At 48.1% G+C, this 24551-nt stretch overlaps 1 protein-coding gene across 1 annotated transcript in view; it reads right to left on the bottom strand.

The window, feature by feature from the left end:
* Positions 1-236: 236 nt before the first annotated feature.
* Positions 237-24551, bottom strand: part of ACAD10 (acyl-CoA dehydrogenase family member 10) — an 84204-nt gene continuing 59889 nt past the window's right edge. Inside the window, 13 exon segments of the mRNA XM_063614433.1 lie at positions 237-414; positions 1001-1078; positions 2819-2962; positions 7396-7568; positions 8557-8571; positions 8574-8683; positions 8685-8712; positions 10774-10864; positions 10973-11110; positions 11881-12021; positions 13112-13191; positions 13194-13511; positions 21760-21933. Of these exon segments, the coding sequence (XP_063470503.1) occupies positions 274-414; positions 1001-1078; positions 2819-2962; positions 7396-7568; positions 8557-8571; positions 8574-8683; positions 8685-8712; positions 10774-10864; positions 10973-11110; positions 11881-12021; positions 13112-13191; positions 13194-13511; positions 21760-21933 (1631 nt within the window). The 3' untranslated portion in view covers positions 237-273.

The following is a 24551-nucleotide window of genomic DNA, read 5'->3' as shown; positions in this document are numbered from 1 at the left end:
TGACAGCTTGAAGACCAGCTTTCCAGACTCTGTCCCAGAACCCCCTTGGCCCTCAGCAAATCCCCTCCTCCTGGCCTGAAACAGACTCCAGGCTTCTTGCAGAGACATCTTCTGTGGAAAACCAGAAAGCCTGAGTCCACCCTGACTGTCCCAGGACAATGCTGCTGAGCAGGGTGCAGGAGCCACAAACACCGGATCTTTCAAGGCACATCAGTGACAGATCTGGGCACGGCTGGTCCAGCCAGGACATTGGGCCAGTGCAGCCCCAAGGCTCTAAATGCCGTGCTTCGGCTCTAGCTTGGCCACCATGGCTCGGTGCACCTCGTCAGGGCCGTCGGCAAAGCGCGGGGCTCGGGCCCAGGTGAAGAACTGAGCCAGTGGGTAGTCACTGCTCAGGCCCGCCGCTCTGAAGGCCTGGCAGACACAGGGTGGAGGGAGGCGGCCCTGGGTCAGCCCTTGTCTCTGAGAGCCCCAGGAATGATAGCCTGCTCTTGATGGTCCATAATAACCATCCTCCCGGACTTCCCCTGTGGCACCTATGTGATACAATCAGTAATATTCCAGAGGGCTTCCGTGGGGCCACACCTGCCATCACACGGCCTCCAGACTCCCCAGGCCCACCCTGCAGGTGCCTTCTGCCCTGTGCTGGGGCCGGGGGTTAGGATCTGAGGAGGCTGCCTCCCTGCATGGGAAAGAGCCTGGGCTCTGGGCTTATGAAAACCCAAGTTCACGTGAATTTGAGGTCAGCTACTTGCAAGCTCAGTGACCTGGACAAGTTACTTCACTTTTCTGTGCCTGTTTCCTCACATTCAAAATGGGGGTAGGATGGCACCCCCCACCTTGCTGGGTCATTCGGAAGAAAAGGAAAGTTGCATGCATAGGTGAGTGGGTGACACAGGGCATCTGCCAGGGTCTATGGGAGGCTGGGTGGCTGAAAACAGGAGAGTGTGGCATCTGGTATTGATGGTTCAAATAAGTCAACTGTCTGGTCTGTGCTCACCTGAATCGCACGATCAATCACTTGGGAGGCCATGGACGGGGCAACGATTTTAATCATGGCTATATCCAAGGCTGCAACCTGTAAGGAGGAGGAGATGCGATTATAAAATACCTGAGGGCAGCCTGGGTGGCAGAGTGAGACCCCCCACCCCCCCATCTCTACTAAAAATACAAAAACTAACAAGTGTGGTGGCATATGCTTGTAGTCCCAGCTACTCGGGAGGCTGAGGTGAGAGGATTGTTTGAGTCTGGGAAGTTGGGGCTGCAGTAAGCTGAGACTGCAACACTGCACTCAAGCCTGGACAACAGAGTGAGACCCCCTCTTCAAAAACAAACAAAGGCCAGGGGCGGTGGTTCAGGCCTGTAATTCCAGTACTTTGGGAGGTTGAGGCGGGCAGATCACCTGAGGTCAGGAGTTCCAAACCAACCTGGCCAACACATAGTGAAACCCAGTCTCTACTAAAAAATACAAAAATTAGCTGGGCGTGGTGGTGCATGCCTGTAGTCCCAGCTACTTGGGAAACTGAGGCAGGAGAGCTGCTTGAACTTGGGAGGCAGAGGTTGCAGTGAGCTGAGATCGTGCCACTCTACTCCAGCCTGGGCGACAGAGCAAGACTCCGTCTCTCAAAAACAAAACAAAAAACCAAACCACAAAAAAGACCCGAAGGCAGAAAGCTTAGAAGAATGATCAGATTCCGGGGGAAGTCAAACACCAGGGTCCACAACAGAGGCCCCAGGGTCTCGCTGATGTGAGCTGGGTGAGGCTGCCCCTGCCTGGTGTACAGCTAGACAGCACCCAGGGATGAAGGGAGCCATGTTGGCAACTACTATCTTGTATCACAAGATGTGAAGCAAGTGCTGGGAGAATGTGGCTGTCTTCCCAGATGATGGGGAACACAGCCAGCAGACACTGAAAGGACAAGGGGAGGGGCCTGTGCTTTGCTCAGGGTCATGGCCAGCTCTGCCTCTAAGTAGCAGTGGACCAAGGCCAGTCAGGGCTCTAGGAAACCGAGCTACAGTGATCTGCCCTGGGGCAGGGTGTTCAAGGGAGACACCCAGCAGCCTCCATCATATCTAGCACGCCAGTGTCAAAGAACCAGGAACTGTGAGCCTGGGTTGGTCCCTGATGGCTGAGGATCTTGGGTGGGGGTGGAGGCTGCCCCACAGAAAGCTGGACAAAGCAAGGTCAACATGGCATTGTACTTGGTCATCACGGGCACTTAGAAAGAGCCTTAGTTAGCCTGGGCAACATGGTGAGACCCAGTCTCTATAAAAAATAAAGAATTAGCTGGGCATGGAGGTGTGCGCCTGGAGTCCCAGCTACTTGGGAGGCTGAGGCTTCAGTGAGCCATGATGTACCACTGCATTCCAGCCTGGCTACAAAGCGAGGCCCTGTCTCAAAAAATAAATAAATAAAAGGTTAATAAGAGCCTTAGTGAATGACTAATGTCACACTTGAAAATAAGCTTCTATTTCTGTTAATTCAATATTCAGATGAAAGCCAGTAGAGGGTCCCTTTTCCCTGCCTTACTCAGGTTGCCCAACACCTCCACCAATGGCCCTGGGAGTCCAGGGCCGCCCAGGGGCCCTGTGGCCCCATCAGACCCACTACCTTGGACTAAGCAGCTCACCAGGTCGGTAAAACACAAAGGCCAGTCCTCTCTTCTTGTGCCTTTTCAATTTTTGAAAAACTGCCCAAACAGCTCCAAGTAGAGGTGAAATAAAGTTTCTAATGTCAAGAAGCCAAGCTCTCATGCTTTGCTGAATGAGGAGGAAGAATCTCTGCCTCTGGGAGGCCCCCTTGTGCCCCTGCCCCTACCTTGTTTCCTGCCAGGTCCATGAGGTGGGCAGCTCTCAGCACCAGCAGCCGTGCCTGCTCAATCTCCACGCGCGACTGCGCGATGTCTGCCAGCACTGTGCCCTGCTCCACCAGGGGCTTCCCAAAGGCCACGCGGGACTTCACCTGCCAACACAGGAGATGTGGGGCTGAGGACACGCTCGGCTGGGGGTGGCCATGAGAGGCAGGGCTGGTGGCCTGCAGAGCTGGGTGGAAGCAGAGAGGACAGGGCAGGGGAGGAGAGTGAAAGCAGGACCATGCAGCTTCTCAGCCAAGGTGCCTGCGTGCAGCCATGGGCCATTTCCAGGGAGTAGGTCTGACACACAACCTTCACATGCACCACAGCCAGCCACAGCCCACAAACTGTTACAAGGTGCCTGTAACAAACTGCTTCCAAGAACCCTTTATTCCAGCCACTGCACATCTGGGCAGGCCTGGCTACCAGACAGAAGCGATTACAGATCTGAGCCAGCATCTGGCCCAAGGCTACGTGAGAATGAGGGAGTGACTGCAGGCACTGCACACGGCGCAGGTGAAGGGTGCCCTCTGCTGACCGCAGCACCCCTTCCCGCCCTGCAGCTCCAATGGGAGCAAGGTCCCCTCAGCCCCCTGTCTCGCCCCTGGCCTTCCGCCATGGGTTGCCTTATCTGCAATGGGGATTTTAAATTCTGAAAGTCACAAGGCATCAGAAAAGGTTCTAAGTATTCCTTTTTTTTTCTTGTTTTATTTATTCTTTTTCCTTCTTTTTTTATTATTTTTTTGGAGACAGGGTCTCACTTTGTTGCCCATGCTGGAGAGCAGTGGTGTGATCTTGGCTCACTGCAACCTCCACCTCCCGGGCTCAAGCAATCTTCCTACCTCAGCCTCCTGAGTACCTGGGACCACAGGCAAAAACCACCGCATCTAGCTAACTTTTCAATTTTTTGTAGAGACAAGGTCTCACTACATTGCCCAGACTGGTCTCAAACTCTTAGACTGAGGCAATCCTCCTGCCTTGGTCTCCCCAAGTGTTGGGATTATAGGCATGAACCACCACACCCAGCCTAGTTTTTTTTTTTTTTTTTTTTTACTAAAAACAATCTACACAAATAATTTATCTCATGGCAGAAAAACTACCCGTTTTCAGAACAAAAAGAGAAGACAGTAAGAACACCTAGAATCCCACCATCTAGTCACCTCTAGTTAATATTTGGTGGATATTCTCCACTATCCTTCTATACTTGTTTTATATATACTTATTTTTTCCAAAAACGGGAGCCACACTCTATATATTGTTTTGTAGCCTTTTTGTTTGTTTGAGACAGAGTTTCACTTTTGTTGTCCAGGCTGGAGTGCAGTGGCACGATCTCGGCTCACTGCAACCTCTACCTCCCAGTTTCAAGTGATTCTTCTGCTTCAGCCCCCCAGGTAGCTGGGATTACAGGTGCCTGCCACCACACCTGGCTAAGTTTTGTGTTTTTTTAATAGAGATGGGGTGTTTCACAATTTTGGCCTGGCTGGTCTCGAACTCCTGACCGCAGGTGATCTGCCTGCCTTGGCCTCTCAAAGTACTGGGATTACTGGAGTGAGCCACAGCACCCGGCCAGCCTGCTTAAAACAACAACAACAACAACAACAACAACAAGAAACAATTATTTTTCATCAAAGCTAACAGCCTGTTTTTGTTTCTTTTTTTTTTTTTCCCAGACAGGGTGTTGCTCTGTTACTCAGGCTGCAGTGCAGTGGCACAGTCACAGGTCGCTGCAGCCTTGACCTCCCAGGCTCAGGAGGTCCTCCCACCTCAGCCTCCTGAGTAGCTAGGACTATAAATGCATGCCACCACACCTGGCTAATATTTTTTTTTTTTGAGATGGATTATCACTCTTGTTGCCCAGGCTGGAGTGCAATGGTGCGATCTCGGCTCACTGCAACCTCCACCTCCCCGGTTCAGGCGATTCTCCTGCCCCAGCCTCCCGAGTAGCTGGGATTACAGGCATGCACCACCACACCCGACTAATTTTATATTTTTAGTAGAGACAGGGTTTCTCCATGTTGGTCAGGCTGGACTCGAATTCCCAACCTCAGGTGATCTGCCCACCTTGGCCTCCCAAAGTGCTGGAATTACAGGTGTGAGCCACCACGCCCAGCCCCACCTGGCTAATATTTTTAATTTTTTAATTTTAATTTTAATTTTTGAGACGGAGTCTTGCTTTGTCAACCCGGCTGGAGTGCAGTTGCACAATCTCAGCTCACTGCAACCTCCACCTCCTGGATTCAAGTGATCCTCCTGCCTCAGCCTCCCAAGTAGCTGGATTACAGGCACGTGCCACCACGCCCAGCTAACTTTTGTATTTTTAGTAGAGACGGGGTATCACCATGTTGGCGAGGCTGGTCTTAAACTCCTAACTTGAAGCGATCCGCCCGCCTTGGCCTCCCAAAGTGCTGAGATTACAGGCATTAGCCACCGTGCCCAGCCTTATTTTTTATTTTTTATAGAGATAAGGTTTTGCCATATCGCCCAGGCTAGTCTCAAATTCCTGGGCTCAAGCAATCTGCCTGCCTCGACCTCTCAGAGTGCTGGGAGTGAGTCACACCTGGCCACAATCTTTTTTAAAAAAAATTTAAGTGTATATAGTGAACAATTTCTCCATGTTAAGGAATAGATTTCCACAGCATCATTTAAAGTCTCACTGTATGCCATCTTGTGGTTTATTTGGCCAACCGTCATTGTTAGCCTTATAGGTTGTTCAGAATTTTGCTATTTGAATGAGCACTGTGGTGAACCTCCTTGTAGCAAATCTTTTGTAGATTCCTAATAACTCCAACCAAGTCCTCAGTAGAGGTGCCATGTTCATATTATGCACTTTCTGGAGACTTCTGTCTGACTCATTCAGTCCAATTGTTCTGCCAGAAGGTTGAATTTAATGCCACCTGGGGCTGAAGCACCATACCTGAGTCCATAGACAGGAGCGTTTTACTTAGAAAGAAAAAATAACTGGTCAGTCTTAACTCAAAAGGGTGTAATCACAGGTTTGCTCAGTAATAAAAAATGCAGACTGCCTCTGTTCTTTCAATAGCAGTTCTTGTGAGACACTGGTTTTGGTCTCAGGGTTTGTGTCACCTTTCTGAAATCGATGATCACCAATTTGAATTCCTGTCCTGGCAGCAGCTGTCTTTTAACCTAGGTTTCCAAACTTTGGGGGCGGTGGCGTCATGGCAGAATAAAGTTTTCTGGATGTGCTGTGGAGGAGGGTGGTACAGGCCAGATGATGGAACCCTAGGGACAAAAACAAGCAACATGGGGTCTCCCTGGTGTCTGATTTTTATTTATTTATTTATTTTTAAAGAGACAGGGTCTCACTCTGTCACCCAGGCTGGAGTGCAGTGGTGTGATCACTGCTCACTGCAGCCCTAAATGCCTGGGCTCAAGCGATCCTTCTGCCTCAGCCTCCTGAGTAGCTGGGACTACAGACACATGCCACCATGCCTGGCACTTAAAGCTTTTTCTTTTTGGCCAGGTGTGGTGGCTCACACCTGTAATCCCAGCACATTGGGAGGCCGAGGTGGGCGGATCACGAGGTCGGAGATTGAGACCATCCTGGCTATCACGGTGACATCAAGACCATCCTGGCTAACACAGTGAAACCCCGTCTCTACCAAAAATACAAAAAATTAGCCAGGCATGGTGGCAGGTGCCTGTAGTCCCAGCTACTTGGGAGGCTGAGGCAGGAGAATGGTGTGAACCTGGGAGGCAGAGGTTGCAGTGAGCCAAGATCGTGCCACTGCACTCCAGCCTGGGCAACAGAGCGAGACTCCATCTCAAAAAAAAACAAAAAAACACTTTTTATTTTTTTTGCTGGGCATGGTGGCTCATGCCTGTAATCCCAGCACTTTGGGAGGCTGAGGCGGGTGGATCACGAGGTCAAGAGATTGAGACCATCCTGGCCGACATGGTGACACCCCGTCTCTACTAAAAATACAAAAATTAGCTGGGCCCGGTGGTGTGCGCTTGTAGTCCCAGCTACTCGGGAGGCTGAGGCAGAAGAATTGCTTGAACCCGGGAGGTGGAGGTTGCAGTGAGCCGAGATCACGCCACTGCACTCCAGTCTGGTGACAGAGCACGACTCAATCTCAAAAAAAAAAAAAAAATTTTTTTTTTTTGTAGAGACTGAGTCTCTCTTTTTTGCCTAGGCTGGTCTCAAATGCTTGGCTTCAAGCGACCCCCCTACCTAGATCTCCCAAAGCACTGGGATTATAGCCGTGAGCCACTGCACCCAGACTGATTTTTAATAATGTGCTAGCAGCATGACCTTTACACCTTGGAACCTTGCCCTCTGCTGCTATAGAGCCTGGCCTTTCCCTTCAAGTCACCTCGACAGAGTGGGGTCCATTCTGCTCTGAATCCAAACTGCAGCAAAGTAGCAGATGCAAAGCAAAGACAAACGCAACTGCTTGGCAAGGATGTCACCTTGCTTCACCTGCTGGGACTGCACTCAGAAAACAGGTAGGAATTGAAGTCTGACAGCAAAGCAGAAGGTGGTGGTTCTGAGTCAGTGCTGGGCACGGAAGGAAGCACTCACGCGGGCCTTCATGAGTGCCAGGGCCCTCTCTGAGAACCTGATCAGCCTCATGCAGTGATGGATCCTGCCAGGGCCCAGTCTGCCCTGGGCGATCTCAAAGCCTCGGCCAGGGCCCAGGACCATGTTCTCTTTGGGCACACACACGTGCTCAAATCGGACTTCACCACGGCCACCTAAAAGATCCAAACGATCACCGTGAGCAATCGCCAGTCATTTCCCTTGGATGTGTTTATTCCTCACCTCAGTCTGGGTTATCTGCTGGCAATGTCCCTGCCCTTTATTTAGCCTTCTTACTGGGACATGTTTAAAGGGCAAAGGATGGCAGGAAAGAGCCTGTTAAACACAGAAAGTGAATCACTGATTTATAATGGCAAATGACTATTCTGTGATTCTTTTTTTTTTTTTTTTTGAGACGAAGTCTCGCTCTGTCGCCCAGGCTGGAGTGCGGTGGCGCGATCTCGGCTCACTGCAAGCTCCGCCTCCCAGGTTCACGCCATTCTCCTGCCTCAGCCTCTCCGAGTAGCTGGGACTACAGGCGCCCGCCACCACGCCCGGCTAATTTTTTTGTATTTTTAGTAGAGACGGGGTTTCACCGTGGTCTCGATCTCCTGACCTCGTGATCCACCCGCCTCAGCCTCCCAAAGTGCTAGGATTACAGGCGTGAGCCACCGCGCCCGGCCTCTGTGATTCCTTTTATAAAAACATAATGCCACCTTAAGCTGAAGCTCCTAGTGGTTTATGACAATGTAGTGATCCTATGAAAACAATGAATGTAAAAATGTGAACACTATTAGCCGAGAACCAAACTGGGAGCGGACAAAACCAGGGCTGTGGCCTAAAGGTCAGCTGTTCACACTGGGGCCTGGAAGAGTAGGTTTGGGGTCCACTTCCTGCCTCTGCCCTGTATGGCTTCCTGTGTCACAGACTCCTGATTACCTCTAAGTTTAGAAGAGGGAAAAAATGCATAAATCCCTGTCTGAAATCTGCCTGCATGGTTGATATTCATGTATGGAAATGAAATGCAGGAGCATGTGACTCCAAATGTCATCATCCCCTCAGACGTGGGATGTGGCAAGTCCTGAACAAGAGCAGGGGCTCCTCAACGGTGTTTCCTGGGGACCAGACCCACACCCAGGGGTGACCCGCCCCTGGAAGTCTCACCTGGTGCATCCTCAGTCCATACACTGTCAGAGGCTGGATGATTTTTATCCCTGGGGTATCCATGAGAACCAAGAGCAGAGACTGCTGCCAGTGTCTTGGTGCATGTGGGTCTGTTTTTCCCATAAACACAGAGTTGGCAACGAGGATAAAGAATGCCTGCCAGGAAAGGAGACAGACAGACCCCATCATCTGACACCAGGGCCATCAAATCTCTACACACGTGGTCCTGGCCCAAGAAAGGCACAGCGAGGAAGCAGACAGAGCTCTTTAAGGCTCCATGTAATCAGATGAGCATCTGCAGACTGCTGACCAGAAATAAGAGCAAATTGGGTTTTGTCCCAGTGAGGAATGAATCCAACATCATAAGAGCAAGTTTTTAAAAGCATCATATAGAGTAGAAAATATAATTTAGAGACAAGAGGATGAAAACTGCTACTTGATCCCTGCCAGCTGGCTCGGCTCCCACAGGTGGTGCACACATAATGGCTCTGGGCCCGGGCCTTGGAATCAGGAGAACCTTTGACTCTGGGTTCTCTACTTGCCGGCTGGGGGCTCATACCCCAGGCAAGGGACCTACGTCTGAGTGCGGTTTCCTCCTCTGCAAAATGGGGATGCTCATTCTTTTTTTTTTTCTTAGAATTCAGTTTTTTTTGTTTATACTTTAAGTTTTAGGGTGCATGTGCACAATGTGCAGGTTTGTTACATATGTATCCATGTGCCATGTTGGTTTGCTGCACCCATTAACTCGTCATTTAGCATTAGGTATATCTCCTAATGCTGTCCCTCCCCGCTCCCCCCACCCCACAACAGTCCCCGGAGTGTGATGTTTCCCTTCCTGTGTCCATGTGTTCTTAATTCCCACCTATGAGTGAGAATATGCAGTGTTTGGTTTTTCGTCCTTGCGATAGTTTACTGAGAATGATGGTTTCCAGTTTCATCCATGTCCCTACAAAGGACATGAACTCATCATTTTTTATGGCTGCATAGTATTCCATGGTGTATATGTGCCACATTTTCTTAATCCAGTCTATCGTTGTTGGACATTTGGGTTGGTTCCAAGTCTTTTGCTATTGTGAATAGTGCCACAATAAACATACGTGTGCATGTGTCTTTACAGCAGCATGATTTATAGTCCTTTGGGTATATACCCAGTAAGGGGATGGCTGGGTCAAATGGTATTTCCAGTTCGAGATCCCTGAGGAATCGCCACACTGACTTCCACAATGGTTGAACTACTTTACAGTCCCACCAACAGTGTGGAAGTGTTCCTATTTCTCCACATCCTCTCTAGCACCTGTTGTTTCCTGACTTTTTAATGATCGCCATTCTAACTGGTGTGAGATGGTATCTCATTGTGGTTTTGATTTGCATTTCTATGATGGCCAGTGATGATGAGCATTTTTTCATGTGTTTTTTGGCTGCATAAATGTCTTCTTTTGAGAAGTGTCTGTTCATGTCCTTCACCCACTTTTTGATGGGGTTGTTTTTTTCTTGTAAATTTGTTTGAGTTCATTGTAGATTCTGGATATTAGCCCTTTGTCAGATGAGTAGGTTGCGAAAATTTTCTCCCATTTTGTAGGTTGCCTGTTCACTCTGATGGTAGTTTCTTTTGCTGTGCAGAAGCTCTTTAGTTTAATTAGATCCCATTTGTCAATTTTGGTTTTTGTTGCCATTGCTTTTGGTGTTTTAGACATGAAGTCCTTGCCCATGCCTATGTCCTGAATGGTATTGCCTAGGTTTTCTTCTAGGGTTTTTATGGTTTTAGGTATGGGCTCTGGGAGGTAAGCTCCACGGCTACTTGTAGGGGCCCCACAGAAGTAACACTGGACACTCCCTAAACATCAGGATTGTCATTAGCCCTTAGGATATAACACACTTGATAGAGGAGCCAGGAAGCCACCAAGGAAGGGGAGCTGCCCAAGGCAGAATGAACAGCAGGAAGTGGAGAGATTCCTGGGCTCACATGTGCAGGGAGGCATCCGTCCATGTGTGGGCACCGGGGGGACATCCCTGCCCTGTGAAGAGCCACCTCTGAGAACAGCATGCTCCACGCAGTACCCTCCTATTCTCCCAGCTGCCTCTGCTGGGGGCGCTAAGTGACAGAATCTCCTTTGTGTCAACTTGAAAAAGTAGAGGCTCCTCCCAGGCATTGAGAGACGTGCCTATCAGTACAGACTCCCCGATGAGCATTTGGAAAGTGCATTTTAGGCCAAATACCTGTGATCCACCATTTGTGACCGTTTATGACATAGAAGCTGTCCTCCTCTCTGATGGAAGCCTCAATGTTGGTGGCATCTGAAGAGGCAACCTGAGTGGGGAGCACATTCCAGTCAGAGCTGCCAGCAGACAGCCTGTGTTCCCTGCGGGGCTGACAACAACAGGGCCAGGCAAGTGGGTGGCAGCCCAGGTGAGGTACCTGGGGCTCGGTCATAGCAAAACAGGAGCGGGCTTTCCCCTCCAGCAGAGGAATCAGCCAGCAAGCCTTCTGCGCTTCAGTGCCATACCTCACCAGCAGCTCCATGTTGCCCGTGTCAGGCGCAGAGCAGTTACATACCTGAGAAGGAAAAGGAGCATGACCATGACTGTCATGTCCTCTTCTAAAAAAAACAGGGTCAAGCTCTGTCACCCAGGCTGGAGTATTGTGGCACGATCATGGCTCACTGCAGCCTCGACTTCCTCAGCTCAAGCCATCCTCCCACGCCTCAGCTTCCCCAGCAGCTGGGACTATAGGTGTGCACCACCACACCCGACTAATTTTTTATTTTTCTGTACATACAGGGTCTCACTATGTTGCACAGGCTGGTGTCGAACTCCTGGCCTCAAGTGATCCCCCATACTTCGGCCTCCAAAAGTACTGGGATTACAGGTGTGAGCCACCATGCCTGGCCTTCTCACGTCAATATTTCAAGCTTCAAATTGGATGGGCATGGTGGCTCATGCCTATAATCCCAGCACTTTGGGAGGCCGAGGTAGGTGGATTACCTGAGATCAGGAGTTCGAGAGCAGCCTGGCCAACATGGTAAAACCCTGAATCTACTAAAAATAGAAAAATTAGCCAAGTGTGGTGGCACGTGCCTGTAGTCCCAGCTACTTGGGAAGCTGAGGCAGGAGAACCACTTGAACCCAGGAGGCAGGGGTTGCAGTGAGCTAAGATTGAGCCACTGCACTCCAGCCTGGGTGACAGAGCGAGACTCCATCTCAAAAAAAAAAAAAAAAAGTTCAAGTTCATGCCGGTGCTTCTGAATCTGGTCTATCTGTTTAGGAGTGAGTTCTTATAAAGATCAGGATGTTCCCACACACTAAGGAAAACTTTAAAGAAGGTACCTCGGGGACATACAGGGACATGCCCATGAGCTCACACAGATGTGCATATTCCACATTGGTCAGTCCTGCTCCGTATTTTCTCTTGGGATCAGCCTCTAAGGGTAGGAAAAGGTTCCAAAGTCCTTCAGCGTTGGCTTTCTCCTATCATGGGGAAAATAAGTCAGGAAACCACAGTGGAAGATTTCATTTTATTTTGAACCGTGGCAAACAATGAAAGGGATTGGAGGAAACAAAGCAGACAACCAAACACGCATGTGTGCCCAAAAAAATGATACGAGGAGCTGGGCATGGTGGCTGCGCCTGTGGTCCCAGCTACACAGGAGGCTGAGGTGGGAGGATCACGTGAGCCCAGGAGTTTGAGACTGCAGTGAGCTATGATCACACCACTGCACTCCACCCTGGGTGACAAAGCGAGACCCTGTTTCAAAAAAAAAAAAAAAAAAGATATGGTGGCTCATGCCTGTAATCCCAGCACTTTGGGAGGCTGAGGCAGGCAGATCACAAGGTCAGGAGTTCAAGACCAGCCTGAACAACATGGTAAAACCCCATCTCTACTAAAAATACAAAAATTAGCTGGACATGGTGGCATGTGCCTACAATCCCAGTTACTCGGGAGGCAGAGGCAGAAGAATCGCTTGAACCTGGGAGGCGGAGGTTGCACAGAGCAAGACTCCGTCACAAAAAAAAAGAGAAAAAAAGAAAAGTAGATGATGATTCCATTATGCTCCTGAATATCTCAAGTAATTTCAAAACTAACACAATCCAAGGTTCACGTGATAAGGAACAGCAGGTGTTTCTGTTTATCAGCTGAAGTGACAGCACTGGGAGACAACACAGAAACTCAGCTTACAGTAGGTTTGGCCCTCTAGCTGTGATATTACGGGTTCTCTAGAGAGAGATTTATTAGCTGATACAGCACTGTTTCAAATTTACATAATTCAAATACACATGAGATAGGCCCAACCTGCCCTGGCTTTCTAAGGTCAAGCATTCTGCTGCCTGGGCTATGCAGTCACACCTGAGCCATCTGCCTGTGACACAGGCACAGCAAAAGCAAGAGATGGAAACTGAGTCATGAAGAGCTGGCTCTTTCTGAGACGATGGAAGTAAGGATCATTCAACTCGGCGTTCCTGTATCTTCACTGCCTGGGATCGCTCAGGTGAGCCTGGTGGGGTCAGGGAGGGTGTGCCATGGTATTGGGGTCTTACCACCTCACCATGGCTGCTTTACCTTGAGGTCTTCGATCAGTGGGGAGGGGCTCCACCTGGCTGCTGAGGCCTGGTAACTCTGCAGCTCTGGCTCCGCAGGTACACACGTTGCTCCATGAAGTGCTTCAGCCGGTGATACAGCTCTCTGACAGGTGGAAAGAGGCTCTCTGGAGAGATAACCAGACCTCCCCTTGAGGTATGAGCTGGGGAAGCTTCTGGAACGGAGCTATAACTCCTGGTGCCTGTGGGGCACCACTGGGACTGGGGCCTGGCCCACATGTGGTAGGACCTTGTTAACGGATTTTTGAAGGGCATCTCTTTGAAAACCCGGAACCCTTCTTTGACTGCGAAATCCCACGCCAGGTTAGACACAAATTCGGTCAGCTTTCCAGTTTGTTCCGCATGTGTGGAGCTTGCTTGCCCTAAGCAGAATCAAAGAAAAACAGTGATTACTCCCACACGACCCATCATAGGGATGTTAACATGTGATGACATTGTCACTTCAGCAGCTATTGTCATTTGCTGAACACTTGCTAAGTACCGAACACTGTGCTAAGAGCCACTATAGCTCATTGAATTCCCAAAGCAATATGACTGCTTTCACCTGCACTTTGCAGGCAAGATAACTGAGTCTTAAGAGAAGGAGGTGACTTGGACGAGCTGGAATTTAGGGGGCTGGGGGCCAGAGTCCAACTTAGGTCTGCCTGCTCCCTGCTCTTGATCTCTGCTTTCCTAAAAGACTACATTTAATCAGTAACACCCCAGATCACTTCTACCATTGCCAGGGGGCTATAAGAAGTCCTGCATCCTAGACCACCCTTGCTATAAAACTGATAACAACAATGCCACAACTGACTAAAGGAAGAGCCAATTTCTAGACACCACTGTCTCTGGATGGAATCAACACCAGCATCACTCAACTCACTATTTGGCTCTCACAGTGTCTCTTTCTTCTTGTAAAATGTGCATCAAGACTTTTTTTACAAACATATCTTTCCCCATTAAAAAAAATTAAGGAGGCCAGGTGCGGTGGATCACACCTGTAATCCCAGCACTTTGGGAGGCCGAGGTGGGTGGATCACTTGAGGTCAGTTCAAGACCAGCCTGGCCAACATGGAGAAACCCCGTCTCTACTAAAAATACAAAAATTAGCCAGGCGTGATGGCGCATGCCTGTAATCTCAGCTACTCAGGAGGCTAACGCAGGAGAATCCCTTGAACCTGGGAGGCAGAGATTGCAGTGAGCAGAGATTGTGCCATCACACTCCAGCCTGGGTGACAGAGTGAGGCTCCCATCTCAAAAAAAAAAATAAAAATAAAAATAAAAAAATTAAGGTGTGGTGTACATACACCTCCTTAATGTAGAACTCTGCAAGTCTTAACAAACCCATAGTTGGGTAACTACCATTGCCATCACGATACAGAATACTTCAGCCAGGCGCAATGGCTCATGCCTATAATCTCAGCACTTTGGAGGCTGAGGCAGGTGGATCACCGGAGGTCAGGAGTTCGAGACCAGCCTGGGCAACATGGTGAGACCTGTCTCTACTAAAAATACAAAAATTAGCCGGGCATGGTGGCACATGCCTGTAGTCCCAGCTACTTGGGAGACTGAGGTAGGAGAATCACTTGAACCCAAGAGGCGGAGGTTGCCTGGGCAACAGAGCAAGACTCCATTTCAAAAAAAAAAAGATACAGAATATTTCCATCATCTGGAAATTTCTCCAGTGTCCTTTTGTACTCAACCCCTGCTCCCAATTCCCAGCACCCACTGATCTCTGTTCCTGTAGTCTGTCTCTTCCAGGATGTCCCATAAATACATATGTCACTCAGCATGTGGCCTTTTCAGTATGGCCTCCATCACTCAGAGCCCTGCATCTGAGACACATCCACATTGCTATGTGTACAATGTCTCCTCACAGTGAACTTTTTCACAGCCAGCTCTCCTGGATTACTTCTAGCACTTCCATGTCCCCAAGAGACTGTACCCAATAAATGGATAAATTGATAGTTCTCAAGAGACAGCCATTTTCTTTTTTTAAGTGATTTCATTTTAGGCTGGGTGCGTTGGCTCACACCTGTAACCCCAGCACTTTGGGAGGCTGAGGCGGGTGGATTACTGGAGGTCAGGAGTTCAAGACCAGCCTGGGCAACATGGTGAAACCCCGTCTCTACTAAAAGTACAAAATTTAGCCAGGTGTGGTGATGCACGCCTGTAATCTTAGCTACTGGGGAGGCTGAGGCAGGAGAATCACTTGAACCCAGGAGGTGGAGGTTACAGTGGGCCGAGATCATGCCATTGCACTCCAGCCTGGGTGACAAGAGCAAAACTCCGTCTCAAAAAAATAAATATTTTATTTATTTTTAAATAAGAGATGGGGACTTACTATGTTGCCCAAACTGGTCTTGAACTTCTGGCCTTAAACAATCCTCCTGTCTCAGTCTACCAAATGCTGGGATTACAGGCATGAGCCACCATGCCCAGCTGAGAGCCATTTTCATGCAGCTTTGGTGTTAAAGATACTTTAAACTATTCCTTACAGAGTTAGGAATAAACTCAGAGCAAATTCTTTGCTACCCTGCAGAGAGTTAGCCCACTGGACCTCAGTAGGTCTCTACTGAGGACCTTCTGGGTGCTAGGTATGAACCTAACCCAGGGAAGTCAGGAAGGAACCAGATAGCCCCTTCCCTACAGACACACAGTGGAGGCTTATTCCTTATTCCTCGGACTGCACACAGCACGCTGAAGGGAAAGATACTCCCTTATGTTCCTTATTATTCATAAGGATTTTCTTCTAACAGAGTAAGAGGTGTATTCTTACTTTTCTTTTTTTTTTTTTTTTTTTTTTTTTTGAGACAGAGTCTCGCTGTTTCACCCAGGCTGGAGTGCAGTGGCGCGATCTCGGCTCACTGCAGGCTCCGCCCCCCGGGGTTCACGCCATTCTCCTGCCTCAGCCTCCCAAGTAGCTGGGACTACAGGCGCCTGCCACCTCGCCCGGCTAATTTTTTGTATTTTTAGTAGAGATGGGGTTTCACCGTGTTAGCCAGGATGGTCTCGATCTCCTGACCTCGTGATCCGCCCGCCTCGGCCTCCCAAAGTGCTGGGATTACAGGCGTGAGCCACCGCGCCCGGCCGTATTCTTACTTTTCTTCTATTTAGTTGGCTCCCACTCTGAGACTGCTACTTTGTCTCTGAAAAAGTCACTTGTATAAGCTTGGATTGATTTAGAGCTATTGCTTCTGGTATATTTTCCAAATGTAGTTCCAGCAGAAGAAACCACATCATTGGTGTCCATTTAAGTTGCAGTCATAAGCACTTTATAGAATTTCAGTGGCCATCTACGAGAAATCTAATTTCTGCACCCACTTATTAAGGAAGGAGAAGGACACATGGGCTGGGCAGGTATATACTGTTAATCTTCTGCTCACTGGGCTCTGGTCTCTCTCATCCCCTTCCCAATCTAATGCTGATTTGAGGTCTTTTGTAAATGACACCATAGAGAGAATGTCTTGGAAACAGATACCCCTTCTCTAAGCTCCACTTTTCCTGGCCAGTACCAAATATCTCAGCTGTTCAAACAAAAATGATTTTAAAGCTAACTGTAGAAGACAAATGTACAGAAGTAATATTTATGTTCGTATAGTTGGTTTTTTCTCCATTCATCATACGTTTTATTCTTTCAAAAAACGGATTTTGTTGTTTTTATGTGAGAAAACTAAGTTATTTCCTCAGTGTGTCTGGCTGGCTTCCCAGGGGGAGGGAAAAGAGTGCACAGTAAGATAAGAGGAATAAAGGCCTGAGCAAACAGACATTTTTCTGTCTGGTGGCAAACAGGTGGGGTGTTTTAGCTCTGGGCCGAGAGAAACCAGAAGCCACAACGATGGCTTGCGGGATCTTAGAAACATGTCAAAGGGCTTCCTGAGAGACAGGCTGAGGACACTCAGTGTGGAATATTCTAAAATGGGCAAAGTCTATTAAGCTCTTCCCAGGTCACTGGAGCAGAGCAGGGAAAGAACTTGGCAGCCTGCTAGGAAATGTCAGAAGCGACCAGGCCTATTCATCACCATAAGGACTTAGCAACCATTCTGTTTAAGTAAATATTTCTGGTTAGTGTTTATTGGAAAACCATTTAAAAAATGGGAAATAGGGGCTTACAGCTGATACTGTATTTTCCCAATAGAGGGAAAATATTGTTTCCAGAAATTCCTGCTTCCTGCATCCCCTGCTTATCAGAGCAGGTACAGTTAAACTAGAAATTCTCTGGGTACTGGTTTTTCTCCAGACAGTTTTCTTCATGACTGTGTATCCACAGGACCACCTAGCACAGTGGTGGCTTTTAGTGGAGTCTCATATACTTGGGAATGAATGATCAATTCCCCTACTGCAACTGCTTCTCTCAGAAGACTCTGGCAACCTGGCTGAGAACACAGGCTGCCAGCAAGCTTGGGGTGTCGCTGACTGCAAAGCTAAACACTCCCTCAGCACTAGCAAACCCCATGATGAGTTCCTTTCTCCTTCTTTCTCCTTGCCTTTTGTTTTTAAGTTTTGCTTTTGGAAAATTTCTTTTTCTTTTCTTTTTGAGACGGAGTCTCGCTCTGTCACCAGGCTGGAGTGAGCAGTGGTGCAATCTCGGTTCACTGCAACCTCTGACTCCCTTCCCTGGTTCAAGCTATTCATCTGCCTCAGCCTCCCTAGTAGCTGGGATTACAGGCACACGCCACCAAGCCCAGCTAATTTTTGTATTTTTAGTAGAGATGGGGTTTCACCATGTTGGCCAGGATAGTCTTGATCTCCTGACCTCATGATCCCCCTGCCTCGGCCTCTCAAAGCGCTGGGATTACAGGCGTGAGCCACCACACCAGCCTTTTTTTTTTTTTTGAGATGGGAGTCTTGTTCTGTCACCCAGGCTGGAGTGTAGTGGCACGGTATCTGCTCACTGCAACCTCTGCCTCCCAGGTTCAAGTGATTCTCCTGCCTCAGCCTCTCATGTTGCTGAGATTATAGGCGGCATCACCACACCCGGGTATTTTTGTATTTTTAGCAGAGACGGGGTTTCACCATGTTGGCCAGGCTGGTCTCAAACTCCTGACCTCAGGTGATCCATCTGCCTCGGCCTCCCAAAGTGCTGGGATTACTGGTGTGAGCCATCACGACTGGCCTCCTTTTGGAAAATTTCAAAGACACACAGGAGTAGAGAGGAGAGAATAATGAGCCTACAGGTTCTATTGCTCGCCTTCCACAATGATCGACGCTGGCCCAGTCTGGTTTCATTCCCTGCCATCCCCACTCCCACTGTCCTGGATTTTTTGGAGTAAATCCCAAATATCTCATCTAGGATTCTTTCAAAACTCTAAAGACAAGTACTTTTTAAAAAACCCACAATACTATTATCACCCTTAAAAAATCGTTAACTGTAACTTCTTCATATCATCGACTATCCACTCAGAATTCAAGTTTCACTGACTATCATCAAATTTTTTTCCAAATAATTTGTTCAAGAAAGGATCCAAATAAGGTCCCAACACTGTAACTGTAACTGGCTAATGTATCTTTTAAGTCTCTCTCTCCCCGTTTTTTTTTTTGTTTTTTTTTTTTTTTTCTGAGATAGTCTCACTTTGTTGCCCAGGCTAGACTGCAGTGATGCAATCATGGCTCGCCACAAACTCCGCCTCCTGGGTTCAAGCAATTCTCCTATCTCAGCTTCCCGAGTAGTTGGGATTACAGGTGCCCGCCACCAGTCCTGGCTAATTTTTATATGTTTTAGTAGAGATGGGGTTTCCCCATGTTGGCCAGGCTGGTCTCAAACTCCTGACCTCAGGTGATCCACCCACCTCGGCCTCCCACAGTGCTGGGATTACAGGAGTGAGCCACCACGCCCAACCTGATGTTTCTTTTAAGTCTCTCTCAATCTACAGGTTCCTTTTTCACCCTTTTCCTCCCCTTGAAATGTATGTGTTTGAAGAAACTGAGTTGTTTGCCCTGTGATGTTTTCCAGAATCTGGATTTTGTGAGTGGCTGTGCCCAGGGTGCTGCTGAACATGTCCCTCTGAACCCTGTGTTTCCCATGAGTTGGCAGCTAGCACTGGAGGCCTAGCCACAGTCGATGTGACTTTTGAGGGAAGCATCAGGAGGTACATAATGTCTGGCTGTCTCTCTCTCTCAGTGGTGTTGGCTTTCATTGAAGCTTATTGCCCACATCCATTAATGCATTAGGAGTTGCAAATTGGTGATATGCAAATTCTATATTATTCTGTCCAGGATACTTCTCTAGAGAGAAACATTCCCTCATTGATTATTTGGATAGCCTGCAGTATCATTTGTACAAGAAAGACAGGACAAATGCTTGATTCCCCACCCCCCACCACCCCATTTACCAATTTTCAGAATAATAAGTTGCTTCCCTGGCATCCTCTGAGGTCATCAATGAGACTTTGTCTCTTTGTTTTTGTATCACTACTCACGGACTTATTTATTTATTTAATTTTTATTTTTTGGGGGGACAGTGTCTTGCCCAGTCACCCAGGCTGCAGTGCACGGGCATGATCTTAGCTCACTGCAACCTCTGTCCCCTGGGTTCAAGTGATTCTCTCTCCTGCCTCGGTCCCCCGAGTAACTGGGATTTCAGGTGCCAGCCATCACACCTGGCTAATTTTTGTATTTTTAGTAGAGATGGGGTTTCACCATGTTGGCCAGGCTGGTCTCGAATCCCTGACCTCAAGTGATCTGCTCATCTTGGCCTCCCAAAGTGCTGGGATTACAGGCCTGAGCCACCATGCCTGGCTACTACTCATGGATTTAAACATACCTGATGCATTTCATCCATTTCAGCTATCATCCTTGGTGATGCCCAAAGTTTCCTATTGTTAGCAAGTGGGAGCCTGTTCAGGTTGGCTCCCAAGTTTTTTTTTTTTTTTTTTGAGACAGAGTCTCATTCTTGTTGCCCAGGCTGCAGTGTAGTGGCACGATATCGGCTCACTGCAACCTCCCCCTCCCAGGATCAAGTGAGTCTCCTGCCCCAGTCTCCCAAGTAGCTGGGATTACAGGCACCTGCCACCACGCAGGGCTAATTTTTGTATTTTTAGTAGAGACACAGTTTCACCATGTTGGGTAGGCTGGACAGCCAAGATGAACCTAGAACATTTTGTCATACCAGCGAGCAAAGAAGTTGTCAAAGACCACAAGGGTTTTACCTAAAGACTTGGGAGCTGGCCAGGCTCAGTGGCTCATGCCTGTAATCCCAGCACTTTGGGAGGCCGAGGTGGACGGATCATCTGAGGTCAGGAGTTTGAGACCAGCCCGGCCAACATGGCAAAACTCCATCTCTACTAAAAACAAAAAAAATGACCCGGGAATGGTGGCATGTGCCTATAATCCCAGCTTCTTGGGAGGCTGAGGCATGAGAATTGCTTGAGCTGGTGAGGTGGAGGTTGCAGTGAGCCAAGATCGCACCACTGCACTCCAGCCTGGGCGACAGAGTGAGAAACTGTCTCAAAACACACATGCGCACACACACACATACATACACACACACACACACACACACAAAACAAGAAATTTGCCTCACATACTTGTTAAATATGCAAACGGCCACACACATATTTCACAGAAATTCCTTTTTTTTTTTTGAGACAGAGTCTTGCTCTGTCGCCCAGGCTGGAGTGCAGTGGCACAATCTTGGCTCACTGCAAGCTCTACCTCCCGGGTTCACGCCGTTCTCCTGCCTCAGCCTCCCGAGTAGCTGGGACTACAGGCGCCCGCCACTACACCCAGCTAATTTTTTGTATTTTTAGTAGAGATGGGGTTTCACTGTGTTAGCCAAGATGGTCTTGATCTCCTGACCTTGTGATCCGCCCGCCTCGACCTCCCAAAGTGCTGGGACTACAGGCGTGAGCCACCACGCCCAGACACAGAAATTCTTAAGCTTACAAAATTTTAAAATCAAAGTTCTGAAAAATACACGTAGGATGATCACATTTGTATAAAAGTAGGAGGAGAGAGAGAAGATAGATAAACAGAAAAACTGGAGGGCCCAGGAAACTCTTAACAGTAACATTTATCTTTGAGGAATGGTGTTGAAAAGGGTGAGATACAATTTTACATAATTCTATATGACCAAATTTTGATCATGTGCATGAATGCTTTAACTGGAAAAATTTCTTTGTGCATTACTTTAATAATTAAAAAACAAGTTTAAATATTGTAGAGGCTGGGCATGGTGGCTCACACCTGTAATCCCAGCACTTTGGGAGGCCAAGGCAAACGGATCACTTGAGGCCCAGAGTTTGAGACCAGCTTGGCCAACATGGTGAAACTTCATCTCTACTAAAAATACAAAAAAAAATTAGCCAGGCGTGGTGGCGCCAGCCTGTAGTCCTAGCTACTCTGGAGGCTGAGGCAGGAGAATCGCTTGAACCGAGCAGGTAGAGATTACAGTGAGCCATGATCGCACCACTGGACTCCAGCCAGGGTGACAAAGCAAGACCCTGTCTCAAAAACAAATAATAAATAAATAAATATTGTAAAGAAAATATTTATAGACAAATGGTTGGATTAACTGAATCTCAGAGAATCCTGGCCAAACTGGTCTCTCCAAAGCCTCTGTAGCCCTGAGAGGGTTTCCAGGTGGAGGCACGGTCCTTGCTGTGACTCACCCCCCAGCCATCCCATTACCTGTGAGTGATCGCTTGTAGACTCCCTGTAGGATTGCAGCCACACGGAAAAAGGAAAAAGCCATATAGAAGTTCCAGTTCTCAGTGGGAGGGAGCCCCATTTGGAGGCAGTACATCCTGAAATACTCCTCTGCAGCAGGGATTCCCAGCTGTGTCAAGTCACAGTCATTAAAACCTGTGAGAAAGACAGAGCCATTCATGAGTAGTCACTGATGTGACACGCCCCCGTGGCTGGCAAATATTTAAATTCTGAAAATCGCCATGTCCCTTGCAAATTAGTTTCACGACCAGTTCCAGGGGTTAGCTTATTCCTGCGTTCGCTCTTGCTCCCTTAGATGGCTGGGGATCCAGGCATGAAGTCATTATTCACAAATTGGCTCTTACAGGTTTCAGACTCGATTGGCAGTAAAGGAAGGAATGGGAGCTTCCAATTCCATCTGGCCACAGTTAAGGGTGGATGCATATTATCTTCAACCAGTCATTTGATCAAAAATGATGTGGAAAGAGTGATCTCAGGCCGAGCACAGTGGCTGACACCTGTAATCCCAGCACTGTGGGAGGCCGAGTTAGGTGGATCACCTGAGGTCAGGATTTCAAGACCAGCCTGACCAAAATGGTGAAACCCTGTCTCTACTAAAAATACAAAAATTAGCCAGGCATGGTGGTGTGCGCCTACAATCCCAGCTACCTGGGAGGGAGGCTGAGACAGGACAATTGCATGAATCTGGGAGGCAGAGGTTGCAGTGAGCTGAGATCACGCCACTGTACTCCAGCCTGGGTGACGGAGTGAGACTCCATCTCAAAAAAATTAAAAAATAAACAACTGGCTGGGTGCAGTGGCTCATGCCTCTAATCCCAGCACTTTAGGAGGCTGAGGAGGGCAGATCACTTGAGGTCAGGAGGTCGACACCAGCCTGGCCAACATGGTGAAGACCCTGCCTCTACTAAAAATATGAAAATTAGCCAGGCGTTGTGGCACACGCCTGTAATCCCAGCTACTCAGGAGGCTGAGGCCGGAGAATCGCTTGAATCTGGGAGGCAGAGGTTGCAGTGAGCCAAGATCGCACCACTGTGGTTCAGCCTGGGCAACAGAGTGGGACTCCATCTCAAAAATAAATAAACGAGTGACAGAGGGAGACTCCATCTCAAAAATAAATAAATGAGTGACAGAGGGAGACTCCATCTCAAAAATAAACAAACAAATAAATAAATATAAAAATAAAAAGATCTCACCAAATTATGAAAATGATAATTATAGCAAATAAAACAATTTCACAGGCCAGGCGCAGTGGCTCACGCCTGTAATCCTAGCACTTTGGGAGGCCGAGGAGGGCGGATCACGAGGTCAGGAGATAGAGACCATCCTGGCTAACACGGTGAAACCCCATGTCTACTACAAAAACAAAAAATTAGCCGGGCATGGTGGCGGGTGCCTGTAGTCCCAGCTCCTTGGGAGGCTGAGGCAGGAGAATGGTGTGAACCCGGGAGGTGGAGCTTGCAGTGAGCCGAGATCGCGCCACTGCACTCTAGCCTGGGCAACAGAGCGAGACTCCGTCTCAAAAAAAAAAAAAAAATTCACTTATTTCTTCCATTTGTGACATTTTCATGATTTAGAAGCATGTAATATATTCCATTCCTAGAAATTAATCTTAGGAGTATACCTTATATATAGGCAAATATATTACTATAAAGATGTTCACTGCCTTTTTTTCATGGAGGTAGGGGAATATTAAAAAATTGGAAACAAATTAAATATCTAAATAGGAATTAACTCAAATGTCTTCCCTTAATTCTTTTTTTTTTTTTTTTTTGAGACGGAGTCTCACTCTGCCGCCCAGGCTGGAGTGCAGTGGTGCCATCTCAGCTCACTGAAAGCTCCACCTCCCAGGTTCACGCCATTCTCCTGCCTCAGCCTCCTGAGTAGCTGGGACTACAGGTGCCCACCACCACGCCCAGCTAATTTTTTTGTATTTTTAACAGAGACGGGGTTTCACTGTGTTAGCCAGGATGGTCCCGATCTCCTGACCTCATGATCCGCCCGTCTCGGCCTCCCAAAGTGCTGGGATTACAGGCGTGAGCCACCGCACCCGGCCATCTTCCCTTAATTCTATACAATAAAATTATATGCTCTCATTAAAAATTATGCTGTAGAAGAAATACTTAATGTCATGAAAACATGTCTACAGTATACAATGAAGTGAAAAAAAAGCATGTCATTAGATCATGTTACATTTTTGTTTTGTTTTAGGAAATGTACATATACACACAGAAGAAAAGATGACATGGATAGATAATGAAATGTCAGCAAATGGTTATCTCTGGGACTACTAATGATTTTAACTGTTTTGTTCTTGTTGCTATCTGTCGGCTCTAGTATTTTTACAATAAGTGTGGTTTGTTTTTGTTTTTTTTTGAGATGGAGTCTTGCCCTGTTGCCCAGGCTGGAGTGCAATGGCGTGATCTCGGCTGACTGCAACCTCTGCCTCCCAGGTTCAAACGATTCTCTTGCCTCAGCCTCCTGAGTAGCTGGGATTACAGGCGTGCGCCACCACGTCCAGCTAATTTTGTATTTTTAGTAGAGACAGGGTTTCACCATGTTGGCCAGGCTGGTCTGGAACTCCTGACCTTGTGATCCGCCCGCCTTGGCCTCCCAAAGTGCTGGGATTACAGGCATGAGCCACCGCGCCCTGCCACAATGAATGTGTTTTTAATTTAAAACCCTAAATAGAAGTTAGCTGTGTAAAAGCAAAAGAGGTGCCTATACAGGCATACTTTCAATTAACACACATCCGA

This window comes from Symphalangus syndactylus, chromosome 13, assembly GCF_028878055.3.
Source record: "Symphalangus syndactylus isolate Jambi chromosome 13, NHGRI_mSymSyn1-v2.1_pri, whole genome shotgun sequence".
NCBI classification, from domain to species: Eukaryota; Metazoa; Chordata; class Mammalia; order Primates; family Hylobatidae; genus Symphalangus; species Symphalangus syndactylus.
This window is presented reverse-complemented; position numbering and strand designations above follow the sequence as displayed.